The sequence below is a fragment of the Lonchura striata genome, chromosome 9 (genome assembly GCF_046129695.1).
Source record: "Lonchura striata isolate bLonStr1 chromosome 9, bLonStr1.mat, whole genome shotgun sequence".
Taxonomy (NCBI): domain Eukaryota; kingdom Metazoa; phylum Chordata; class Aves; order Passeriformes; family Estrildidae; genus Lonchura; species Lonchura striata.
Genome location: NC_134611.1, coordinates 3,575,450 through 3,594,634, shown reverse-complemented (window position 1 = coordinate 3,594,634; position 19,185 = coordinate 3,575,450). Strand labels below are relative to the sequence as shown.

Genomic DNA, 19,185 nt, shown 5'->3' with positions numbered 1-19,185 from the left:
CCTCATGCTAAGTCCAAGATTATTCTGAATCATACAAAAAATTGTTCCAAACGGGAGCACATACCTGCATGCCTGTATATCTGAACTTTCAGGAAAAAAAAAAAAAAAACCAAAACAAAAAAACCTGCCTTAAAAAGAAAAAGATTATTTTATTTGTGTCTAAATACCTTGTGCTGTTTCAGCAGTTTCAGTGTCTTCTCTCCCCAGTGCCTGGGAGGTTGCAAGGGAAGTGCCGGACCGCAGGGACTGAGTGTGAAGATGCTTCTTTGTTAATTAATTAGGTTTTGATCAATTCTGACTATTCTGCTTTCTTAGGAGCTGGAGCACCAGAGAGGAGCCCTTATGAATGAAATCCAAGCTGCCAAAAACTCTTGGTTTAGCAAAACCCTGAACTCTATCAAAACGGCCACAGGCACGCAGGCAGCGCCGCAGCCGCAGCCGCCCCTGCCTCCCCGAGAGGGCAGCACATAGTTCCAGCCACAGCCGGCTCAAGAGCACAAAGAACAACACAGCTGAAACCTTGGAGGATTCTTCCAGTGGTCTCTCCTCCTGGGCAAAGGACAGTGAGGCAGGAGTGCAGGCTTGAAGTGAAATTCTTCAGTGTTTTTCATTCATTTTCTGATGTGGCCCTTTTCAAAGGGGCGGGAAAAAAAAAAGTCCTGGTTTATGTTGAATTCCTACTTCCCCCATACTGCCTTGCTGAAAGCCACGTTCTGATACCTTCATACTTTTACACTTTATTTTATATAACTAGATGTTAAATAAATATTTCAAAACTAGGTCTTTAATACACATCTAATTTGAAATTATTTTTGTCTTGCATAGAAGGTTTTTCTTCTTCTGGAGGAAGAGAAAGAATGACAAATGTACAATACTGCAGCATAATCTCTCCCTAGGAAGCACAGCGTAAGACATTGAGGATAACTTAGGCCCTGGGACCATCTCAGAATTTTATCTCAGCACCTGCATCCTGCAGAGAAGCACTTTTTGTAAAGCTTAGGCCATAGCAAAGATAGGCTTGTGCTCTCCTGGCTCAATTGCTATGAGCTTCCCTTACAACTTCTTCGTTTGGATTGGTTTTTCTTCAGAAGTACAAGTAGTGCAGTTTTTGTAACACTGTTGTTTAAAGGCTGTTTACATAGCCCATCTGGAATTTAACATAAAGTTCCCTAATTCTCTTTTTAATTCATGTTTATATTAAGAATTCCAAGGAATAATTCCTTCCACTGGGATAAAGGGAGAATCGTTTTGACACTTATTTGATGTTTCTGCTGAGAAGCAGAGTGGAGACCTTGCATGGTTTTGACCTTTTGTAAATCCTGTGCAATAAAGGGTAGGTTTTATGAATAAAAGTAATGAAAGCCTTGCCCTGGGTCTATATTCAGATTCCAAATTTGACACAGAAATGAGGTATCAAAAAAAAAAAACACCCAAGAGGCTTGTGCTGCACTGACGAATAAAATACCATAGAAACAAGATCTGTTTGCTAGAAGTGTTTGGTTAGGAAACACTTTGTTGGTATTACTTATTTTTATAAAAACAAGCCCTAGACTTTCCTGTGGGGGTGGACTTCTCTGGTGATTCCCAAACCTGTCTGGTTGTTTTATATCTTTTAAGGTAAGAAAGTTCAAAAGCATTTGTTTTGACTAAACATAAAGTGTTCATAGAAATACTTATTTCATGGAAAATTAAACTATTGCTTGAACTGATGGAATATTTTTTTAATTATATGTGTCATGTCTGAAGATGGTCTTGCAGGTAAATGTCATTGCTGGACTAAATGTTGTGTATTAATTGTTTCATTTACAAGATTTTTCCAGGGACGCTAGTTCTGTTTTGATCTTTTTTTTTAATTCTAAGGAATGCCATACATTGTTGGTTTTGTACAATAAAATTTAATAATACCCATCTTGTGCTTTCTTGTCAAGCATAATTGTGAATTATTTTCAACAGGGTAGTACAAATTTAATGTTACCAGTGCCAAAGGAAAAATTCCAAAAGGCAGTCAGCTGATAGAAGAGATCAAAATATAATCACCATCCTGACACAATTCTCTCTTCTAAGAATAAGGGGTTAAAAAACTTTAATATTTTAAAATGTACCTTCAAGAAGAGTGACTATCTGGAATTATTAATACAGCGAGAAACAAAAGGAGGAAAAACAGATGGTATTTCTTTTGTAAATGTTATCAAAGGTCTTTTTCCCTTGTCACTGTCTTGCTCATAATATTTGCATAAGTGTTTCCATTCTCCCCGACTGACTAAGCCCAGTGTTAGTCATTCACTTACCAGTTCTGCTTCACATTCAGAATGTGAATCTGAATTCATAATAAATCTGAAGTGACATTTAAGGATACCTGGTGAACATCTGATTGTTGCATTTGAGAGTACTGTGCCCATGAGGAAAACTGGTTGTTTGACAAGTGTCTGAATGTCTCATTTCATTTAGCTTAAATCATACATACAAGTGGATTTAAAACCATGATTGGAAAAGTTCAGTAAGAATAAGTACAGAAATGTGTTAGGCTGTGATTCCCTGAGCAGATGAGTTACGAGCTCACTCCTGCTCATCCCTCCAACCCACCATTGTACAGTCCTGTCCCTTGTCCTTGTTGTAGGATGTACTGGAGATAATTAAAAACAACAACAAAAAAAGCTGGGGGTGGATTTATCCCCCTACAGTTCATCTTTTGTCAAGTGAATGAGTTAAATCACCTCTAAGGGTCCAATGAGCAGATCATGGGACTGGGACTTCCCAAATTCATCAAAAAGGAACTGGTAAATAAGGTAACCATGTTTCACAGAATGAGCTTTGACCCAGTGTTCATTTTCTCAGTGTAGCTGGTTTCTGACTTTGAAAGTTGAGTTTCAGGAGCAAAACCACATTTGCTACCTGCCAGCCGTGATGATTTCAAACCCTTGTAAGGATGGAAGCTGGCTTACCTCACCCAAAGGAAGTTTTGGAAAGCAGTGACCCTAAAGGCTGTAAACAATTTCCACCTTCCAGCTGTAGATCCAAGGTAGCATTTGTAGCAATGGCCTTTGGAAGAGTAGTATTTAGGTGGAAGCTGCATCTTCTCAGCATTACTGAAAGAGTAAGAAAATAACTTTATGGCATTATCTTGATGAATATTCAGAACGAAGGAAAGGAGCAGGACTCCATGATTAGACCAGGCAAGCTAAAACTCTATCTGCTGACTATAGATGCTATTAGGAAATTCAGTTTCCTGCAAGAAAAGAGATCTCTGTGTCACAGAACTACCTACATGCTTATCCTTTGTGGATTTGTCAGGGACAGCTGGCTTATTGCTCAGCTTTTCATCAGGAAACATCATCAAGGTCTTACTGAAACTGTTGTTTCCATGTGGCACTGCAACAGCTAACATAGCTTTTAAGTCTGGAGTGATCAGCCTTTTTTCCCTGAGGCTGTAGTAAACTATGTGTTCAGATCAAACTTTTATTAAAATTCATTTGAATTTTATAAATATATATGTGGAACTAAAACCTATTTTTAAATTTTATTGAGATTGCACCATTCTGAAATAAAGTCTTTACTTTGATTAGGAACAAGCCTCCAAAGAATATTTTTACTACAACTTTTATCTTGTTGGACTATAATCTCTTCCTGAGATGCCCAGTATGGGGGGCAAAAAAAAAAAAAAAAAAAGTCCTTCTTTTCACTTTAAAACATTGGTTTTCCTTTGACTGTAACACTTTACAGGCTAAATGAAGCAAGGCTGATTTAGTTATGTGGTATATTTGTGAACTAGTCTTGTATTATCTTTGTGAATCAAACTTAATATTCTAAAGTAATAGGACTTACTCCACTTAGTTTAAGTTTCTAAATGTACCTGGAGAGGAATAAAAAGAAAAAAATATAAAAAATACCATGGATGGAGAAGCCAAGAAACTGTGAAATCCCTGAGGTGTGTCTGCATTAGGGTTTGGCAGAAACATTCTCAGGAAAGGTAATCAGCCATGTAATCAGTACTGCCAGTGGTCAAACCCACCCTTGTCCTGAGCATTAATGAGGATTTAATTTGCTACAGCTGAGTTACATTGCTACAACTAAGTTAAAGTGCTTACACAGGTAAGCAGTATTTTTTTTTCTTTGTTAGATGTTTAAAATTACTTCTCTTAGTTGGCACTTGAAATTTCTTTGAAGATAAATTATCATCTCTGCCACTGTGTTAAGAACAATTTGAAATAAAACCAGCCGTTTACAAGGGGAGATGGAGATAAAAAGTCAAGAATTGCAAGAGTTCAGCCCCTTCACAAAGCATGAACTATCCCATTGACTTCAGGGTCGTGATGCTACTCATTGACTAAACGTGGTAGTTTAGGAGTAAATAAAAATCTGCATTTACTGGTACTAAATTATCAACATTTGGGAGTCACATGGCCATGTTTTCTCCACAGGATCAAGGTGGGGCTGTTCCTTTCCTTCTGTTAAGTAGCTGCAGTGAAATCCATGAAACTACTTGTATGTGTGGGAGAACTAGAATCAGGTGATTTTCATTTACTCAGAGGATTTTCATTTACTGTTAGACTCAGGGATAATTGGCAACTTCTGCACCATCTCCTCTAAGCCTAAACACCCTTGGCTTTGATACCAGAAGCACTCTTACCTTACAGTGCTGGTGTTCTTCCAGCTGCTCGAGAGAAAACCATAGTAAGTGTCATGATTGATTGAGTGTGAAGGGAGGGCAGAGATGTTCCCCTCAGCTCTGAGGGATTGCTGTGGCTGACAAGCACTCCCTGTCCCTGCTGGACCCTGCTGAGGGGGCTGCAAACACAGAAGTTAAAACTAACTCATTTGTCTGCCTATTGTGCCAATATCCTACTGGGAACTGTCCCATTAACTCCTTCCAGGTAATAACACTAAGGGAGACATGATGAAACACTCAAGTTTGGATCTCTCAGGTGTTAGGGGAGGTGTATGTCACAGCAGCTTTTAGAACTGAGCTATCCATACGTGGCTTTTGGGAAATGCAAGGAATTTGCAATTGGATAAATAATGCTCAGCATTGACCAAGACGTTATCCTTCCCAGGTCAGAAGTCTACACAATTTATTTCAGGATTGTGACTTAACACATACAGGTCAATTCTCCAGGAATACAGGGCTCTCAGTTTCTCCTGGGTCCCAATGGCTTTGCTACTGAATGTATTTCATGCTATTTTTACCTGAAAAACAAAAAAATGGGTACAGAATTAGGATATTACTTTTTATTATTTTCTTATCCAGTGTGACTTGCTTTTATTTAACCTGTAAAGGAATATATATGTATCTTTGGAGAACTATATCTTACATATAGAATAATATAAAAGAAACAGAATGACAAGGGGATAAATACATCAAAAGGATTTGGTATCATAAATTTCATTTGATACCACCAGAATCCTGGGCTGTACTAATTTCCTTACAGTTTCTCTTATTTCTGTATTTTATATAATACATGGATGGTACTACCAATGCAAACCACAGCAGATGTTCCCAGATTTTTCTGCCTTTCAGTAATTCCTGGGTTTGCAATTCTGCTATACCACCCTCAAAAGCTGTGCCAAGAGCTCTATTGAGCTTTGGAAGTTCTTGCTTTCCCATGGAAGAAGATTCTCTGGCTTCTTTGAACTGGGAAAAGATAACATATGAATGCAGAAAAGTTTCCAATCAAGCATAATCCATCTCCCTCTGTGTCTGCCATTAAGGTGGATTTGCTCCAGCACACTGAAAACAGAGCAGCTCCAAAGCTCTGACTCCATGACAATGAAGTTTTCCAGATTTGGGGTTGCCTTTTGATCTGGGTGTGTCCCAAGTTCACAAATCCTGAAGAGTTAGGAAAAAAAAAAGAGCATCATACAGAGGTCACACTTCCAACTGAGAACCATTCAGTACTACCACTACTTGGGTAACACATCCACGTATTATATAAAGTACAACATGAAAATATAAGTGTAATGCTTGTTATTAAAAGTGCAATTCAATGTACCTGGTCACAACAAATGTTTACTTTTTTAATTGTTACAGAAATGTTCAAATCAGTACCTTGTTACCATTGTGTGAACGATGCCTTGTAAAATAAATGGAAATGGAAAACAACTTGGGAATAAGATGCTTATTTTCCTAAGCCATTTACTTAAGAAGCAGCTTAAATCTGATTGCAGGAAGAAGCAGCTGCTGTGTCAGGTTTTCTGACACAGTTCTCACCAGCAGCTCTGCTGCACCGGGGCACTGTGACTTGGCAGGTTGGCTGTCCAAAGGGGGTGCATGCTAATTCTAATTTCTTAGGACAATGGCCCTGTTCAGCTGTGCCAGAGGGATAAGAGCTCACCCTGCTCCACATGCCAGTCTGAGGTTTCCAGCACAGAGCATGCTTTCCCTAAATGTTGGTGATACACAGCAGTGGGACGGTAGTTGTTGGTAAGGTCTGGAGTACACAAGCCTTGAGGCAGTGCACCGGCAGGAAGAGACAAGGGGGGAGAATAAACAGCAAGAAACTGGCAAGTGACTACAAAGAGAGAGGCAGGGCTGAGCAAGAACAGAGAAGAGAATGTGCTGCAGTCGAAAGTATCCAAATGCTTTATAAAACCATTTTTCCATGTGAGCAACTGCTCTAGGATTAATTTTTCCATTAACTGAGAAGAACTGCCGTTGTTCCCAGATAACAGCAAAAGCACACAGCACTTCAGGGGAAGATAAGGCAAAGAGGGACAAAAGCTAAAGATTAAATTTACCAGCCATAATATTTTGTATGGATTTACCTCCACATCACTATCCAAAATGTTTGTCAGGAGAGGAGGCAGCATCCAGATGCTGTTGCAGCTTCTTGTCATGAGTGATAACTCTTCCACATGGAAGATGCCACTCAAAGGGAAGTGCTATGTGTGCAGAATTACTCATCATTTAAGGAAACTAAACACTTTAAAAACCCCAAAAACTGAAGGAAAAAAGCAAATTACAGGCTCACTTCAAATGTATTTCTATGTTAACGAAAGCATTTCCTCCTCTAGCCAGAACTTAAATTAGAAAGCAATACCAATTTAAATTGTAAAAATAAGAGCACTTGCTAATATAAGACCACAACTGAGTGTGGGGAAACTCAAAGATTAGTAGCTACATTAAAAACCACAAAATTTTTCCTTGTCTCAGTTGCACAGAAAAAAAAAATGTAAGGAAGTAATTCCTGAATAAGCAACTGTCCTTAACCAATTAAAAAAAAAAAAAAAAAAAAAAAAAACAACCCAAAAAAAACCACCAAAAACTGCCACAAACATAAATTCCAGCTGACCATATTGTATTTCCTGGATAAAATCAATTATCATGTCTCCAAATGCTGTTCTTGAAGATTGTCAGGCTTATGTTTAGTCCTATGAAAATTTAGAATACCTACAGTTAATTTTGCAGATTTTTTCTCCACTGCAGATCCTGAAGCACTGCAGCAGAGGGTTATAATAAACACCTCAGTACATCTGTTGAAACCACTTTGGGGAGTGCCAACTTGAACGTAAATCTTTGGCTTCAGGACTTCTCTGAATTCATTTTTGTGAAATTTCTTCTTCCCTCCCTACCTCTACAGATCTCTTTACAGATGAATTCCTAGATGTTCGCTTTAGAAGACACAAAAACCCAGACCTTAAGCCTATGTATCAGCAAACGAGCTGACATTCCTTAGTTTGGTAAAACAGGTGTTACAACTGGCACCTTTTTCTAGAGAAATGGACTTTTTCAGCGCTGAAGGGCTGTGTTCTGCCTTGGGTCACACTGTTTATAAAGGACATCTGGGGGCAAACACTGCCTCTACATTCCTGCTGAGAGAAAGAGTGCCATTGCCTTATTGTTTTCTTCCAGGGAAACTGGAATGCCCAGTGGGGCTATAGAAATTTTATTTGTTGGTGCTCATTGCACTGATTTAGTAACAGTGTCAACAGTCATGTTTTTCTTTTGATGAGGAAAATGCTTAAAAGAGAATTTTGGTAGCATTACACCAGCATGTTTTTACATGCATATAGCCAAATGCTCTGTAAATAAAATCTACATTTTCCTTGCAAATGGATTGATAAATTCTTACTCACAAAGTCACTCCCAGAGTACACACTGTGACATTAAAGGTCAGGAACAATTTCTCTGGGTTTGTTGTAGAAAGCTTATTATGCATTAGTTGTGGAGGTGTGTGAGGGCACTGTGCCATCCACCCAGCTTCTATTGGATTTGGTTGTTTTATAATTGATGAAATCTTAGAACTTGAAAGCTTAAACCCTGCTGGAGCTGAGGTTGGTCTTTTCCAACCTCAATAACCATGAAAATGAGGAGCAGACACAGAACATGGCACTTAGTTTATAAGCCCATCCTCCTTTAAAGGCCGTGAACAGACATTTCTTCGCTTTTCATCACCATTTACCTCCACCACATGAGCCTGATACTCTCTGCCTGAAGAAGCAAAACAACACTTTATTTTGCAAAATTATTCGAGGACCTTGACAACCACGAGCTCAGGGGCATCTGCTGTAAAATGAGGGGGAGATTTCGATCGCCAAGCTAAAACCCAGCAGCCTCAGCCGCCCTCACGCTGAGCAGCCCCGGGGGCGGGAAGAGCCCTGGTCCCGCCTGGTATAAATGGAAATGTGCCCAGCCAAATTAAAATGGAAAAATAAAATATTTGTTTTGCAATCAAATCCTATCTAGCCAGCCACAAGGAAAGAACAGAGCCGAGCCCGGGGTCGGCACTGGGTGCGCAACAAGGAGTCAGCCTCAGCAGAGGTTTTCCTCTGTGCCCACACACCTCCATCCTGGCACAGGCGGATTTTATAGGGAAAATTCCGCCTGAGGCCAAGATTTCGGCAGTCAGTCTTTTCTTCCATTCAGAGTCCATAGGCTAATAAGATTTTCTTTTTTGGTGATGAGGAAGAACAATTCAGCGTGCGGGAGTTGTTGAATCCCTTGATGAAATTTACGGGAACGCTGCATTCACATGCATTTGCCTGAGGATTTCCATGATATCCATCTCACGGCCTAGATCCCGGCCGAGCCACATCCTTTTACTTGTAAATCGGGTTTCAACACAAACCAGGTTTCGCCTGCGAGGGTGGGGGACTCCTAATACAAACGTGTGTACTCCAACAAATATTCAGGATCACACTAGAAATGGCGCGAGTTATATCTACTACACATAACACGCCCGTGCCCGGAGCGGGGGGAGACGCTCCCGGTCCCGCCCGTGCCCCGAGCCCGGCAGGGGCAGAAGCCCAGGGTCAGGAGGCGGGGGGAGACGCTCCCGGCCCCGCCCGTGCCCCGAGCCCGGCAGGGGGAGAAGCCCAGGGTCAGGAGGCGGGGGGAGACGCTCCCGGTCCCGCCCGTCCCTCAGAGCCACAGCGGGCAGAGAACCTCGCGGTCCCGCCTCCTGAGGGCCGGGGCGGGCGGTGCCGGGGCCGCGCGTCACTTCCCGCGGCCGGAAGGTTCCAGAGGTTCCGCGGGCAGCCGCCATGGCCGTGGCGCGGGAGGAGGTGAGGCCGTTCCCGACTTCGCTCCGCGGTGCGGGCCGGGTCCTGGGCGAGGGGCAGCGGTGTGGCCCCGCCGGGGAGCCGGGCAGCGTCAGTCCCCGCGGTCGCTGAGCGCTGTGGGGGGCTCCCCTTGCGGCGGTGCCATCCGCCCAGCTTCTGGTGGTTCTTGTTGGTTTTTAGTGTATGAAGAGTTAAGCGCTGAAAGCTTAAACCTTGTCTGAATTGATGGGCTTGGGTGTCTTTTCCAGTGTTGTGCTCTGAGATGGCCGTGGCTGAGCAGGGGAGTTGCACCCTTCCAGCCCGACCCGTTGTGTGAATTAGGATTCTGTGGTTGTGCATACCTACAGGAGTGGACGGGGGTGAGGAAGGGATGATTCCGTGCTTAACTGCTTGTAGTGGGAAACTAAACTACTGGCCTGATAAAGCTCAAATTCCAGTATCTAGAATACGTGAAATTGTCCTACAAAGCTGTGACCCCTCAGCACAAAGAATGTATGTGATGTATACGTGTGATCCTTTGTTTTTGATCCAGTTGCAGAAAGATTTGGAAGAGGTTAAAGAGCTGCTCACAAATGCCACTAGGAAGAGGGTGCGTGATGTCCTTGTGGCAGAGAAACAAAAGCTGGAGCTGGAAATTAAGAATCAGCCTCCGCCAAAGCCAAAAGATGTGGCAGAGGAAGAAAAGTCATCTCTGGGAGGGTACACAGTGAAGATAAACAATTACGGTAGGATTGTTTTTCTAGAGTTCTAGCATCTCTCTGAAGAGATGGCAGAGTGGCATTACTAGGAATTAGCGTTGCCACTTAGCATCATAGTGAAGCTTTAATTGTTTATTCCACATCTCCAGTGTTTATTCCACACTGGAGACCCCACTTTAAAAGCTGCCACATTTTACTTGCCATCCAAACCCGGTGTGTATTGATCGTGTTTGTGTGGTAGCCTTTGGTGGGATGCATTAAGTATTCTTACTGTATCAGCTGGTATTTTTCCATTGCTTAGTGTGTAGCAGGAATATAAGAGTAAGTCTTGGCTTCTCTGCTCCCCAAGTAGGTGAGAGGAGAGGGAATTGCTCAAGATGCAGGGAGTAAGGGAAGAAGTGGGTCAAGGAAACTGCAGCAGGAGCAAACAGCTGGCTCTGACTCCCCCTGTACAGCCCGGGTGGCTCTCTTTTGACCTGACCTGATACTTGAGTTTTCTCAGAACTTGCAGGGATTAGGGAACAGGGCTACATGGGGGGGGGGGGGGGGGGGGGAGAACATCCCTTTGCTCTCAAGTTATTCCTGAGTAATTCATGTTTTCCTTTTATTGCCCTGAAAATTGCTTCAGTAAGGAAAAGACCCTAGTTCTAGGGGACTTTGTGGGGGAAGTTGGAGTGCATGAAGCTTAAGGAGGAAAGGTAGAACTTAATCTCTTTTTTTTGCTTCCAGGTTGGGATCAGTCAGATAAGTTTGTTAAGATTTACATCTCTTTAAATGGTGTCCAGAAACTTCCAGCTGAGAACGTGCAGGTGAATTTCACAGAGAGGTGAGTTCATCTTGTAGCACAACAAGAACAGTGAAATGCAGGAGTGTTGGATCAGCCTTTTTTTCTCCACACCCTTTTTCATTTTTATGAACTTCAGTTGTATTAGCTTTTAATAGCACTTGAGGGTATCAGAGTGTTTTCATTTTACAAGTGCACCTCACCATGCTTGATGGAGGCACATAGTGTTAGCCCTGGGTATTTGTGCTGATAGAACTGAGGTGTACATTAAGGAAATCTGGGTTTCTAAGCTTGTAGGTAGAAAGGATCCTAAAGATCCTGATTTGTTGTGAGTCTGGATTGGTCCTTTTAATTTCTCTGTTAAAATTGAACATTTTGAGAGGTCTGAAAATAACATAAGTCAAGCCTGTTGGTCTGCTTTCCCAAGAAGTACTCTGCTTTCCTAAGAAATACACCTGCTAAAGGGTTTTCAGACAGTGTAATGATTGGAATATTTGTGCCTTTTCTCCCTCCACTTCCTGTGTCCAGGTCATTTGATCTGCTAGTGAAGAATCTGAATGGGAAGAACTACACCATGACCTTCAACAACCTCCTGAAGCCCATCTCTGTGGAAGGCAGCTCTAGAAAGGTCAGTGAACTTGTCTGTTAGAGGTAATTTAGGGCTCGCACAGAGTATCATGTTCATTTCCTGGCTACTTCAGGAATCTCCATTCTAATGTGCAGTCCCTCCCTTCTGCTGCTAAGTCTTTGCACTGTGAACATGAGTCCTACTAATCTGTGATTGTCATAACTGCAGAATTAGTCTCTGGAATCCTATTTCAAGAGATCATGTCTGTATATTTAATAGCTCACCAACAGGATTTCAGAAATAATTAAGCAGAAAATACCACCAAGTGTTCATTTGCATATTTGTGCTTTTAAATACCTCTGAGAAATTCTTTGTAATTTTAAGAGATTTGTCAGCAGACTGAAAGCTTGGGAAGCTTAAATAGGCTTAATTCCCAAAGCCAAGTGTGGAACTTGCTCTGCCTTAGTAAGCGTTTGTTGCTCCAGAACTGAACACTGGTGTGCTGGTTTAACCTTAGCAGGGTGTTAATTTTCTAAGGGAAAAATTAACTATCTCCCAGCCAAAACCAGGACAACTAGTAACATTGTGCTGCTGCTGACTGGTGATACCCATACTCCGCTGCTTGTGGCAGCTTTCCAGGCTGAGATGTGTCACAAACCTCCTGTGAGTTCTCTGTTGTGCTTGGTGACATCAGATGTGAAGAACTACTGGTTGAATTGGAAATGGGTCTGAAATGAGTACAGAGTGAAATTAAACCAGCTGAAATAAACCAAGAGTGATGCTCTGGTGATTTTTAATACAGTGTGAAAGCGAGCAGTGGTCATGTACTTGTTAAGCCAAGCTAAAGCTGCAGTAGACCCTTGTCTGCTGTGGCATGCTGGAGTTCTTTGTGAAATTTAGGTCAGGGTTGCAAGTCAACAGGCTCTGTAGCTTGCAAACATGTTGCAAGATTAAGCAATACCCCAGAACTAGTTTCTTGTCTTTGGAGAAATAAATTGGAGGAGCCTCTACTTCAACTTGGTATGCTTGGAGAAGTCTTGTAAATATAGTCACTCTTTGCCAAGCAATCCTGGGTGCTTGAGCAGCCTTTAAATCTCTGGACAGTGTTCCTGCAGCACTTTATGTTGGCAGTATAAGTCTTTACTAGTATTCTATTAATCACATATATAAATTGTCCACGGTGGAGTTAATACTTTGTACCCTGAGGCTGAGTACATCCTATAATTTTTGTATGCTACATAATAATGGATAGCTGAGAGAAATGCTGGGGAATTTGCGAGTATAGAAGAGACTTATGTTGGTACAAGCTAACCTTACTCATTTTGACTGGCATCCCTTCATGAAACATTCTAAATTCATGCCTTGCTGTTGTTCACCATACAGATAAAGACAGACATGATCCTTGTCATGTGTAAGAAGAAGCAGGAGGAAAAATGGGATTGTCTCACTCAAGTGGAAAAAGAAAGCAAAGAGAAAGAGTAAGTATCTTTTCAGCCCTCCATCTTGTTTTCCATTTCCTGTTGTCTGTGTTGTTTTAGGACTGATGGGAGAGATCTGTACCGACTGTGCAGTTATTCTGAGGATTGATGGTCTGGGGGACAGGCCCTGAGATGTTGGAGGATCATCAGGTTGGGATTTCTTTTGATACTTGTAGGACAGCACTTGGAAGAAAAACACTTTGAATAGCTGCCATTCCTCCCCTGTTGTATTTCTAATGATGAAGGCTTCATCATAGGACATAGGATAGGGAAGACCTGCAGTGAGAATTCTAAGGGGAATCAACCAATGAAAGATTCATTTGCATTTTGATGGCTGCATTCATTGCAATAACTGCATTAGTGAGGTGACTGTTTTTAGATCAAGTTTATATTATATAGAAATATATGGGTAGATCCCCTGCAGCTCTACTGGTCAAAATAATTTTTGTCACCTGTGTGTGAAGTGCCTGCACAAAAATCCCAGCATACTTTCGGCAAAGCAGGTCTTTGTTTACTTAGATGGTTTTCCAAAGTCTCAAGCCAGTTTGTGCTTCAAGTGCTTGGAAGCAGCAGGCAGCTTAGACATACACAGGTATGAGGGTGGTATATGACAACAGGAAACACCTGGGGGCAAGAGACTTCATAATAGATATATATATATATACATATAATATAATATAATGATTTAATGTTATTTTACATGTATGGCCACCTTGAAGAATGAGACTGCTATTAAGAATTTTATCCCTGCCAACAATAATTCATTTTGTGTATGTTTTTAGGGTGATTTGCTAAAACTGATCAGGCATAAGTACCTGAATTTAGGGCAAAATGGCCTTCTCTACTCAAATGGCAGCACAGGAGGTTTAAGAGGAAGTGACTTGACAATTAATGCAGTTTTCTGGAGGAACGGGGTCACTTTGTTAAACCTGTATCTTGTGCAGAGAATTCCCGAAGAGTTACTGTTTGTCAAATGAACGGCTCCAGAAATGCTGCTCCCAGCCAGGGTCTGTGCAGCCGATGGTTAGCCCTGAGCGTGAGGAAATTGCTCCCTCTGCTGATCGGTTTTCATCTGCTGTGCTTTTGAGATAGACTGCAATAGGACTACCTACCGGATTTTGGAAAATGGGATAGAGAGGTCATTATTTATAGTCGGGTCAAACAGGCCATGTCCTCCACGGGTGCTGACTGCTTGTGGCACTGTTAATCACCTGAGAAAATTGCTTTGAAATGTAACGTGTTAAGTCAGTTAACTGCTGGAGATGATGTGAAAAATGGGAAGCAGAAAAAAAGCCTTTTGGGTTGTGAATGTGGTCTCTCCAAAGAGCCTGATGTGGACATTCCTCCATTTTTATTTCCCTGTTATGTAACACATGGCAGGTATTGGCACTTTTCTGTGTCTGTTATATTTCACTTCTGCTTTCTACAGTTAATTTTGGGAGTGCTTCCAAGGTCACGTTTACTGCAAAATGCTTCACATCAGAATACTGTCCCACCCCATGGGACATCTCTAGGTATGTTACTCAGCTTGCACTTGGTTTAAGGGTGTTTCTTAGGATTCTTCCTATTTGGAAGCCAACTGAGACTACCATGATCTAAAGACTTTACCAAAGCAAAAGTCCTGTTACCAGCATGTTTCAAGCAAACATTAGCACTTAATTTTGTTTGGTATACCTGAATTTCTCATGTATCTGTCTTGCAGGAAGGCTGCCTATGACACCACAGATCCTAGTGAAGGGCTTATGAACATTTTAAAAAAGATGTATGCGGAAGGGGACGATGAGATGAAGCGCACCATCAATAAGGCCTGGGTTGAAAGCAGAGAAAAGCAGTACAAAGGGGACATACCAATGGATATCTGAAAGCACTCTAAGGGCCGCCTTAAAACTGATCTTCCATGTGAGACACGCTGTGCTGCAAAGATCATCGTTTACATAACCTTCTTCCAAGCAAAGACAGTCATTTCCATTTCAGGTTGGAGAAAATATTTAAATAAAATAGCTTATAAAGCATTTCTGTCAGTCAAGTGGTTCAGCATTTCCTGAGGGGTGAAGCGTAGGCCATATAGCCTTGCTCTCCTTGAGAAAGCCTCTCAGATGAGTGGGGAGTACTGTGAGACTGAGAACAGAATGTAACAGTAAAGGAATCTTAAACTAGGATGGGTCAAGGCCTCTGTTGCCAGTGGCAGCCAGACCCGTGTGGTTGCTGGGGCTAGCGTCACGCTCACTTCACAGGGTGCAGCTTTCTGATTAAAAATGGGAAAGTGCTGAACTATAAAGCATGTCACAAAGGGAGAACTGCTGAAGAAAGCAGAACATCTAAGCATTTGATAGTTAAGCAGAAACAATATGGTGTTAATCCTGTGGTATTCAAATTTAATGATTACTCTCAGAAACTATTCCTGTCTAATTACTATTACTATGAATTTTGGAAATCAAAGTGCTTGGGCTAACTGCGAGCCCATCTTTGAGATGGCATCAGTCATCAGCAGGAGACCAGGGACAGGGAGCTTGCCCTGGCTCCAGCAGTGTAAAGTAGGAAACAAGGGATAAGCTCCACTTTCTCCATCAACTTCAGAAGGGTTTTAAGGTAAGAGAGTAAGTATATTAAGATGGCTTATACACCAAAATATAACTCAGCTGGGTGTGATGAGTTGCTGTCAGTTTCCTGCTAGTGGTATTTGGCCTTTTTATTGCCGCCTCTCAGCCCCTGCTGGGGAGGGGGATGTAGCAGCCACTGCCCCCTCCGTTTACTGCAGTGCTTTGAAGAAGAGTACAGGGCAAACATGACCTTAGCAGCAAGCCTGTTGTTAATTGTGTCCTTCCTGCCTCCTTCTCATGTGTCTCCCAAGGACAGATTTGTTGTTACCTGTGAATTAAGGAAGCCATTACTCTCCTGTTAGGGTCTGAACTAGGGCTTCCTTGCCACCTCGTTCTTGAAGCATGGGACCGAGTGCTGCACTACCAACAGGAGAAATACCAGCACAGTGTACTTTCTAACAGGTCCTTTAGCCACTTTGTCTGCTCGTTAATATACATATATATTGAGTTAGCATAGCGAGAGTATCTAAATTTGAAGCCATGTTTTACTCCCACTCTGTGCTTGCCCTTGTTCACAGCAGAATACCACTTTGTCCTGTTGTGCAGTTTTACTGATGCTTTTACCCAAATTACCGTGATGAACTTACCGTATGTTGGCAACAAAAAAAAAAAAGCTTAAACGAGCCTTGTGCTGTATGTCTTTATTTCTAATATTGCCCATACCACAAACCTCAGCTTAGTTCTGCAACCATCATGTACTGATTTTTTTTCACAATCAAACTGCCTCTCACGCACACCAGTTCAGTGCAGTTGTGCTGCTGCTTGTCAGCTGATATCGATTGTAATCCAGTGAGTTTAATGAATCAGCACAACTTCTCATCCTTCCCTTATTAGTTTGACATTGATGCTGGGCTCTGAGGCAGGACAGTCTTGCTTTAATTACCCACACAAATGAGCCTGGTTTGTTTCTTCTGCCAGAACGCACATCCACGTGGAGATTATTACCACATGGCTCTCTGTACACCGGACATCTGAGCGTGGTCAGCAAAGTGGCGGAAAACAATTCTGCTGAGCCTCCAACGCCGCTTAACCCCTCGAGGGCGGGATGTCAGGACACAGCGGTTCCGGATCCTCACAGGGCAGCTGTCCCGGGGCAGGGCAGCGATCTCTTTATCGGCCACTTCCTGAAACAAGACCAGAGCACAAACGTTTATCTGTGTTCCCTGGGATCCAGAGGGGCCTTCCAATCCAGACATAGAATAGGTACCATCACAAGTTTCTCTCCCACCTCATTAATAAGCTTTGCTATTTAATTGGGAGCTTTCACCTCACTCAGCCCACCCTCTCTGGGCATTCCAACAGTGAATTAAACAGCTGATCCACATGGAGACCCCCAAATTAATCCTATTACACAGATAAAACAGTGTCAAGCCACTAATTTTAACCAGTCAAATCAGCTTGTCTCTGTCCGTGTTCCAGGGTGGGCTAGCCCTCTAAGAGACCCGAGATTTAATCTTATTACAGACCGAATAACCTCAAGACAGGAATTACAGTTAGTCAAAACACACTTGGCATTCTTGTGGCAGGGTAGGCTAGTCCCTTCAGATGAGCTAAATTTAAATATATGTTGTTTATGAACTGCCTGCTGAGGTAGCATGCTTTGCTGTCAGTAGAAGGGATCTCATATAGGGTTCTTTGGAAGGTGTTACAGGATCTTTTGGGGCTTTTTTCTGTATTGGTTTTGCCTCATAAGAACATTCAGCACCAGTCAGACTTGCCCAAGAATGGTAAAATCAATATATAAGCAAATTCATACACTTTCTCGCCCAGGATGTGTAACTCCCATGGCCAGATCAAACATAGGAATAATCTGATATATCCAAATATTTGTGGTGCATAGTAAGGCAGGCTGAGAGCAGGGTAGTCTGTTTTTAAGAACAGTTTTAACACCCAGATCTGATGCAGGTTTCATATGCTTGTAGATCAGGCAAGTAAAATCAAATACTTCTAACTGCACAGATTGGTGGCTTGGGCTAGATCAGGCATTCAGATTTCTAAATAAATTCTGAATTATTGGAAGAAAATAGGTTTGACAATCTATGTTAGAGGCAGTATATGCATGTGACTTCACTGTATTTAGTGTTATATATGCGGCTTCCACAAGCACTTGTTTCAGAAAACCCTAAACCCAATGCCCACAACCTCCAGTCAGTTGAACATGCTGTAAACACCCCCAAAAGGCTGAAGTCACTATGGGATAGAGTATGATTCTGTGCTTGAGAGCTGGGGAAACACAAAATCTGTGACCTGGGACAGCTGTTTGGGTCTGTAAAGTGACCGCTGTGGCCCTGAGCACACCACAGCAGCAAGAGGCACGTGTGTGAGTACAGGCAGCTGGCAGTACCTGCAGCTCCTTGGGAAGGATGGAGTTCTTCCGGATGGCGTTGATCCGCAGCCTCTCATCTGCATACTCATATGCCATCTTCCTTCTCTTGACGTCCCGCAGCATCCTCCAGTCCACATAGTAGCTCCGCACCTGCCTTGGGCAGGATGAGGGAAGAACCTGATAAAAAAAAATAAAATTTGTGATACCTGCCTGTTGCACGTAGTTTGCCCTAGTCAAGTATGAATTGTTAGTTCCATAAAGCATGGGCTATCCAGAGTTGGAAGGGACCAACAAATACCAAGTTCAATGCCTGGCCCCAACAATCCCACCATGTCCCTGAGTGTTGCCCAAACAGCCTTTGAGCTTTGGCAGCCTTGGGGCCGTCACCATTCCCTGGAGAGCCTGTTCCAGCGCTCGGGAAAAACCTTTTGCTAGTCTCCAGCCTAACCCTTCCCTGGCACTGCTCCAGCCGTTCCCTGGGGTTCTGTGTCTCCGGTACCTGGAGCACACCTTCCACTTCTGTCACCTCACCGCTGTCCACATCCTCCTCACGAGGGGCAGCGCCGATCTTTCCTCTCTCTGGCGACTAACAGTGATGCCTTGAGAGCTTTAGCTTTCATGGTTTCCAGATTCCATGCTGAACTATATATTACTCTGAACTTCATACAAAGCGTTAGCAAGTTCTCTTCACAGAGACACACAAAAAGCCCCAAGCTACACCGAGCCCTACAGAACACGGGACCCCACGATGTCCCCGCGCCGCGGGGGCAGGGCCGAGCCCGCAGCGCTCAAACACAACCCGCAACCTCCCCTGCCCACTCGCCGGCGCCTCGGCCGGGCGGACAGGGCTCCGGAGAGACGCGGGGAAGCAGGGTGAGAGGAACGGAGGGGAGAGAATCGCTCTGACCTGCCGAGCCGCCCTCAGCGCCCAGCACAGCGCGGCCGCCGCCATCTTGCTGCAGCGCCGCGCGTGCGCGCGGTCAGGGGAGTGCCGCCCTCAGGGGCAGAGCCGCCCTCAGGGGGAGCGCCGCCCTCAGGGGGAGAGCCGCCCTCAGGGGGAGTGCCGCCCTCAGGGGCAGTGCCGCCCTCAGGGGGAGAGCCGCGGTCAGGAGGAGTGCCGCCCTCAGGGGCAGTGCCGCCCTCAGGGGGAGAGCCGCCCTCAGGGGCAGAGCCGCCCTCAGGGGGAGTGCCGCCCTCAGGGGGAGAGCCGCCCTCAGGGGCAGAGCCGCCCTCAGG

The 19,185-nt window shown here is 43.4% G+C and overlaps 3 protein-coding genes across 7 annotated transcripts in view; 2 read left to right on the top strand and 1 right to left on the bottom strand.

Annotated features, from left to right (window-relative positions):
- RABGAP1L (RAB GTPase activating protein 1 like) overlaps positions 1 to 6,097 on the top strand; it is a 230,863-nt gene extending 224,766 nt beyond the window's left edge. For all 5 annotated transcript variants that reach the window (XM_021546018.2, XM_021546019.3, XM_021546020.3 and 2 more), the window contains one exon: positions 316 to 6,097. In XM_021546018.2, coding sequence (XP_021401693.2) covers positions 316 to 471 — 156 coding nt within the window. In that variant the 3' untranslated portion in view covers positions 472 to 6,097. The remainder of the gene's footprint in view (positions 1 to 315) is intronic.
- Positions 6,098 to 9,373: 3,276 nt separating this feature from the next.
- CACYBP (calcyclin binding protein) lies at positions 9,374 to 15,035 on the top strand. The gene is made up of 6 exons (XM_021545833.3): positions 9,374 to 9,498; positions 10,028 to 10,220; positions 10,923 to 11,019; positions 11,506 to 11,605; positions 12,929 to 13,023; positions 14,726 to 15,035. Exons 1-6 carry the CDS (start codon positions 9,478 to 9,480, stop codon positions 14,883 to 14,885), a joined length of 666 nt encoding a protein of 221 aa, XP_021401508.1. The 5' UTR covers positions 9,374 to 9,477; the 3' UTR covers positions 14,886 to 15,035.
- A 1,214-nt stretch (positions 15,036 to 16,249) lies between these two features.
- On the bottom strand, positions 16,250 to 18,959 carry MRPS14 (mitochondrial ribosomal protein S14). The gene is made up of 3 exons (XM_021545834.2): positions 18,857 to 18,959; positions 17,968 to 18,126; positions 16,250 to 16,747 (listed from the first exon to the last, which is right to left on the bottom strand). Exons 1-3 carry the CDS (start codon positions 18,899 to 18,901, stop codon positions 16,565 to 16,567), a joined length of 387 nt encoding a protein of 128 aa, XP_021401509.1. The 5' UTR covers positions 18,902 to 18,959; the 3' UTR covers positions 16,250 to 16,564.
- Between the last annotated feature and the right edge of the window lie 226 nt (positions 18,960 to 19,185).

Excerpts from the sequence above, each read along its gene's own strand:
- CACYBP (XM_021545833.3), top strand. The coding sequence starts at position 9,478 with ATGGCCGTGGCGCGGGAGGAG. Across the intron at positions 9,499-10,027 it reads TGGCCGTGGCGCGGGAGGAG|TTGCAGAAAGATTTGGAAGA; the intron begins GTGAGGCCGTTC and ends TTTTTGATCCAG. Across the intron at positions 13,024-14,725 it reads AAAGAAAGCAAAGAGAAAGA|GAAGGCTGCCTATGACACCA; the intron begins GTAAGTATCTTT and ends TCTGTCTTGCAG.
- MRPS14 (XM_021545834.2), bottom strand. The coding sequence starts at position 18,901 with ATGGCGGCGGCCGCGCTGTGCTGGGCGCTGAGGGCGGCTCGGCAG. Across the intron at positions 18,127-18,856 it reads CGCTGAGGGCGGCTCGGCAG|GTTCTTCCCTCATCCTGCCC; the intron begins GTCAGAGCGATT and ends TTTTTTTATCAG. Across the intron at positions 16,748-17,967 it reads TCCTTCCCAAGGAGCTGCAG|GAAGTGGCCGATAAAGAGAT; the intron begins GTACTGCCAGCT and ends GTCTTGTTTCAG.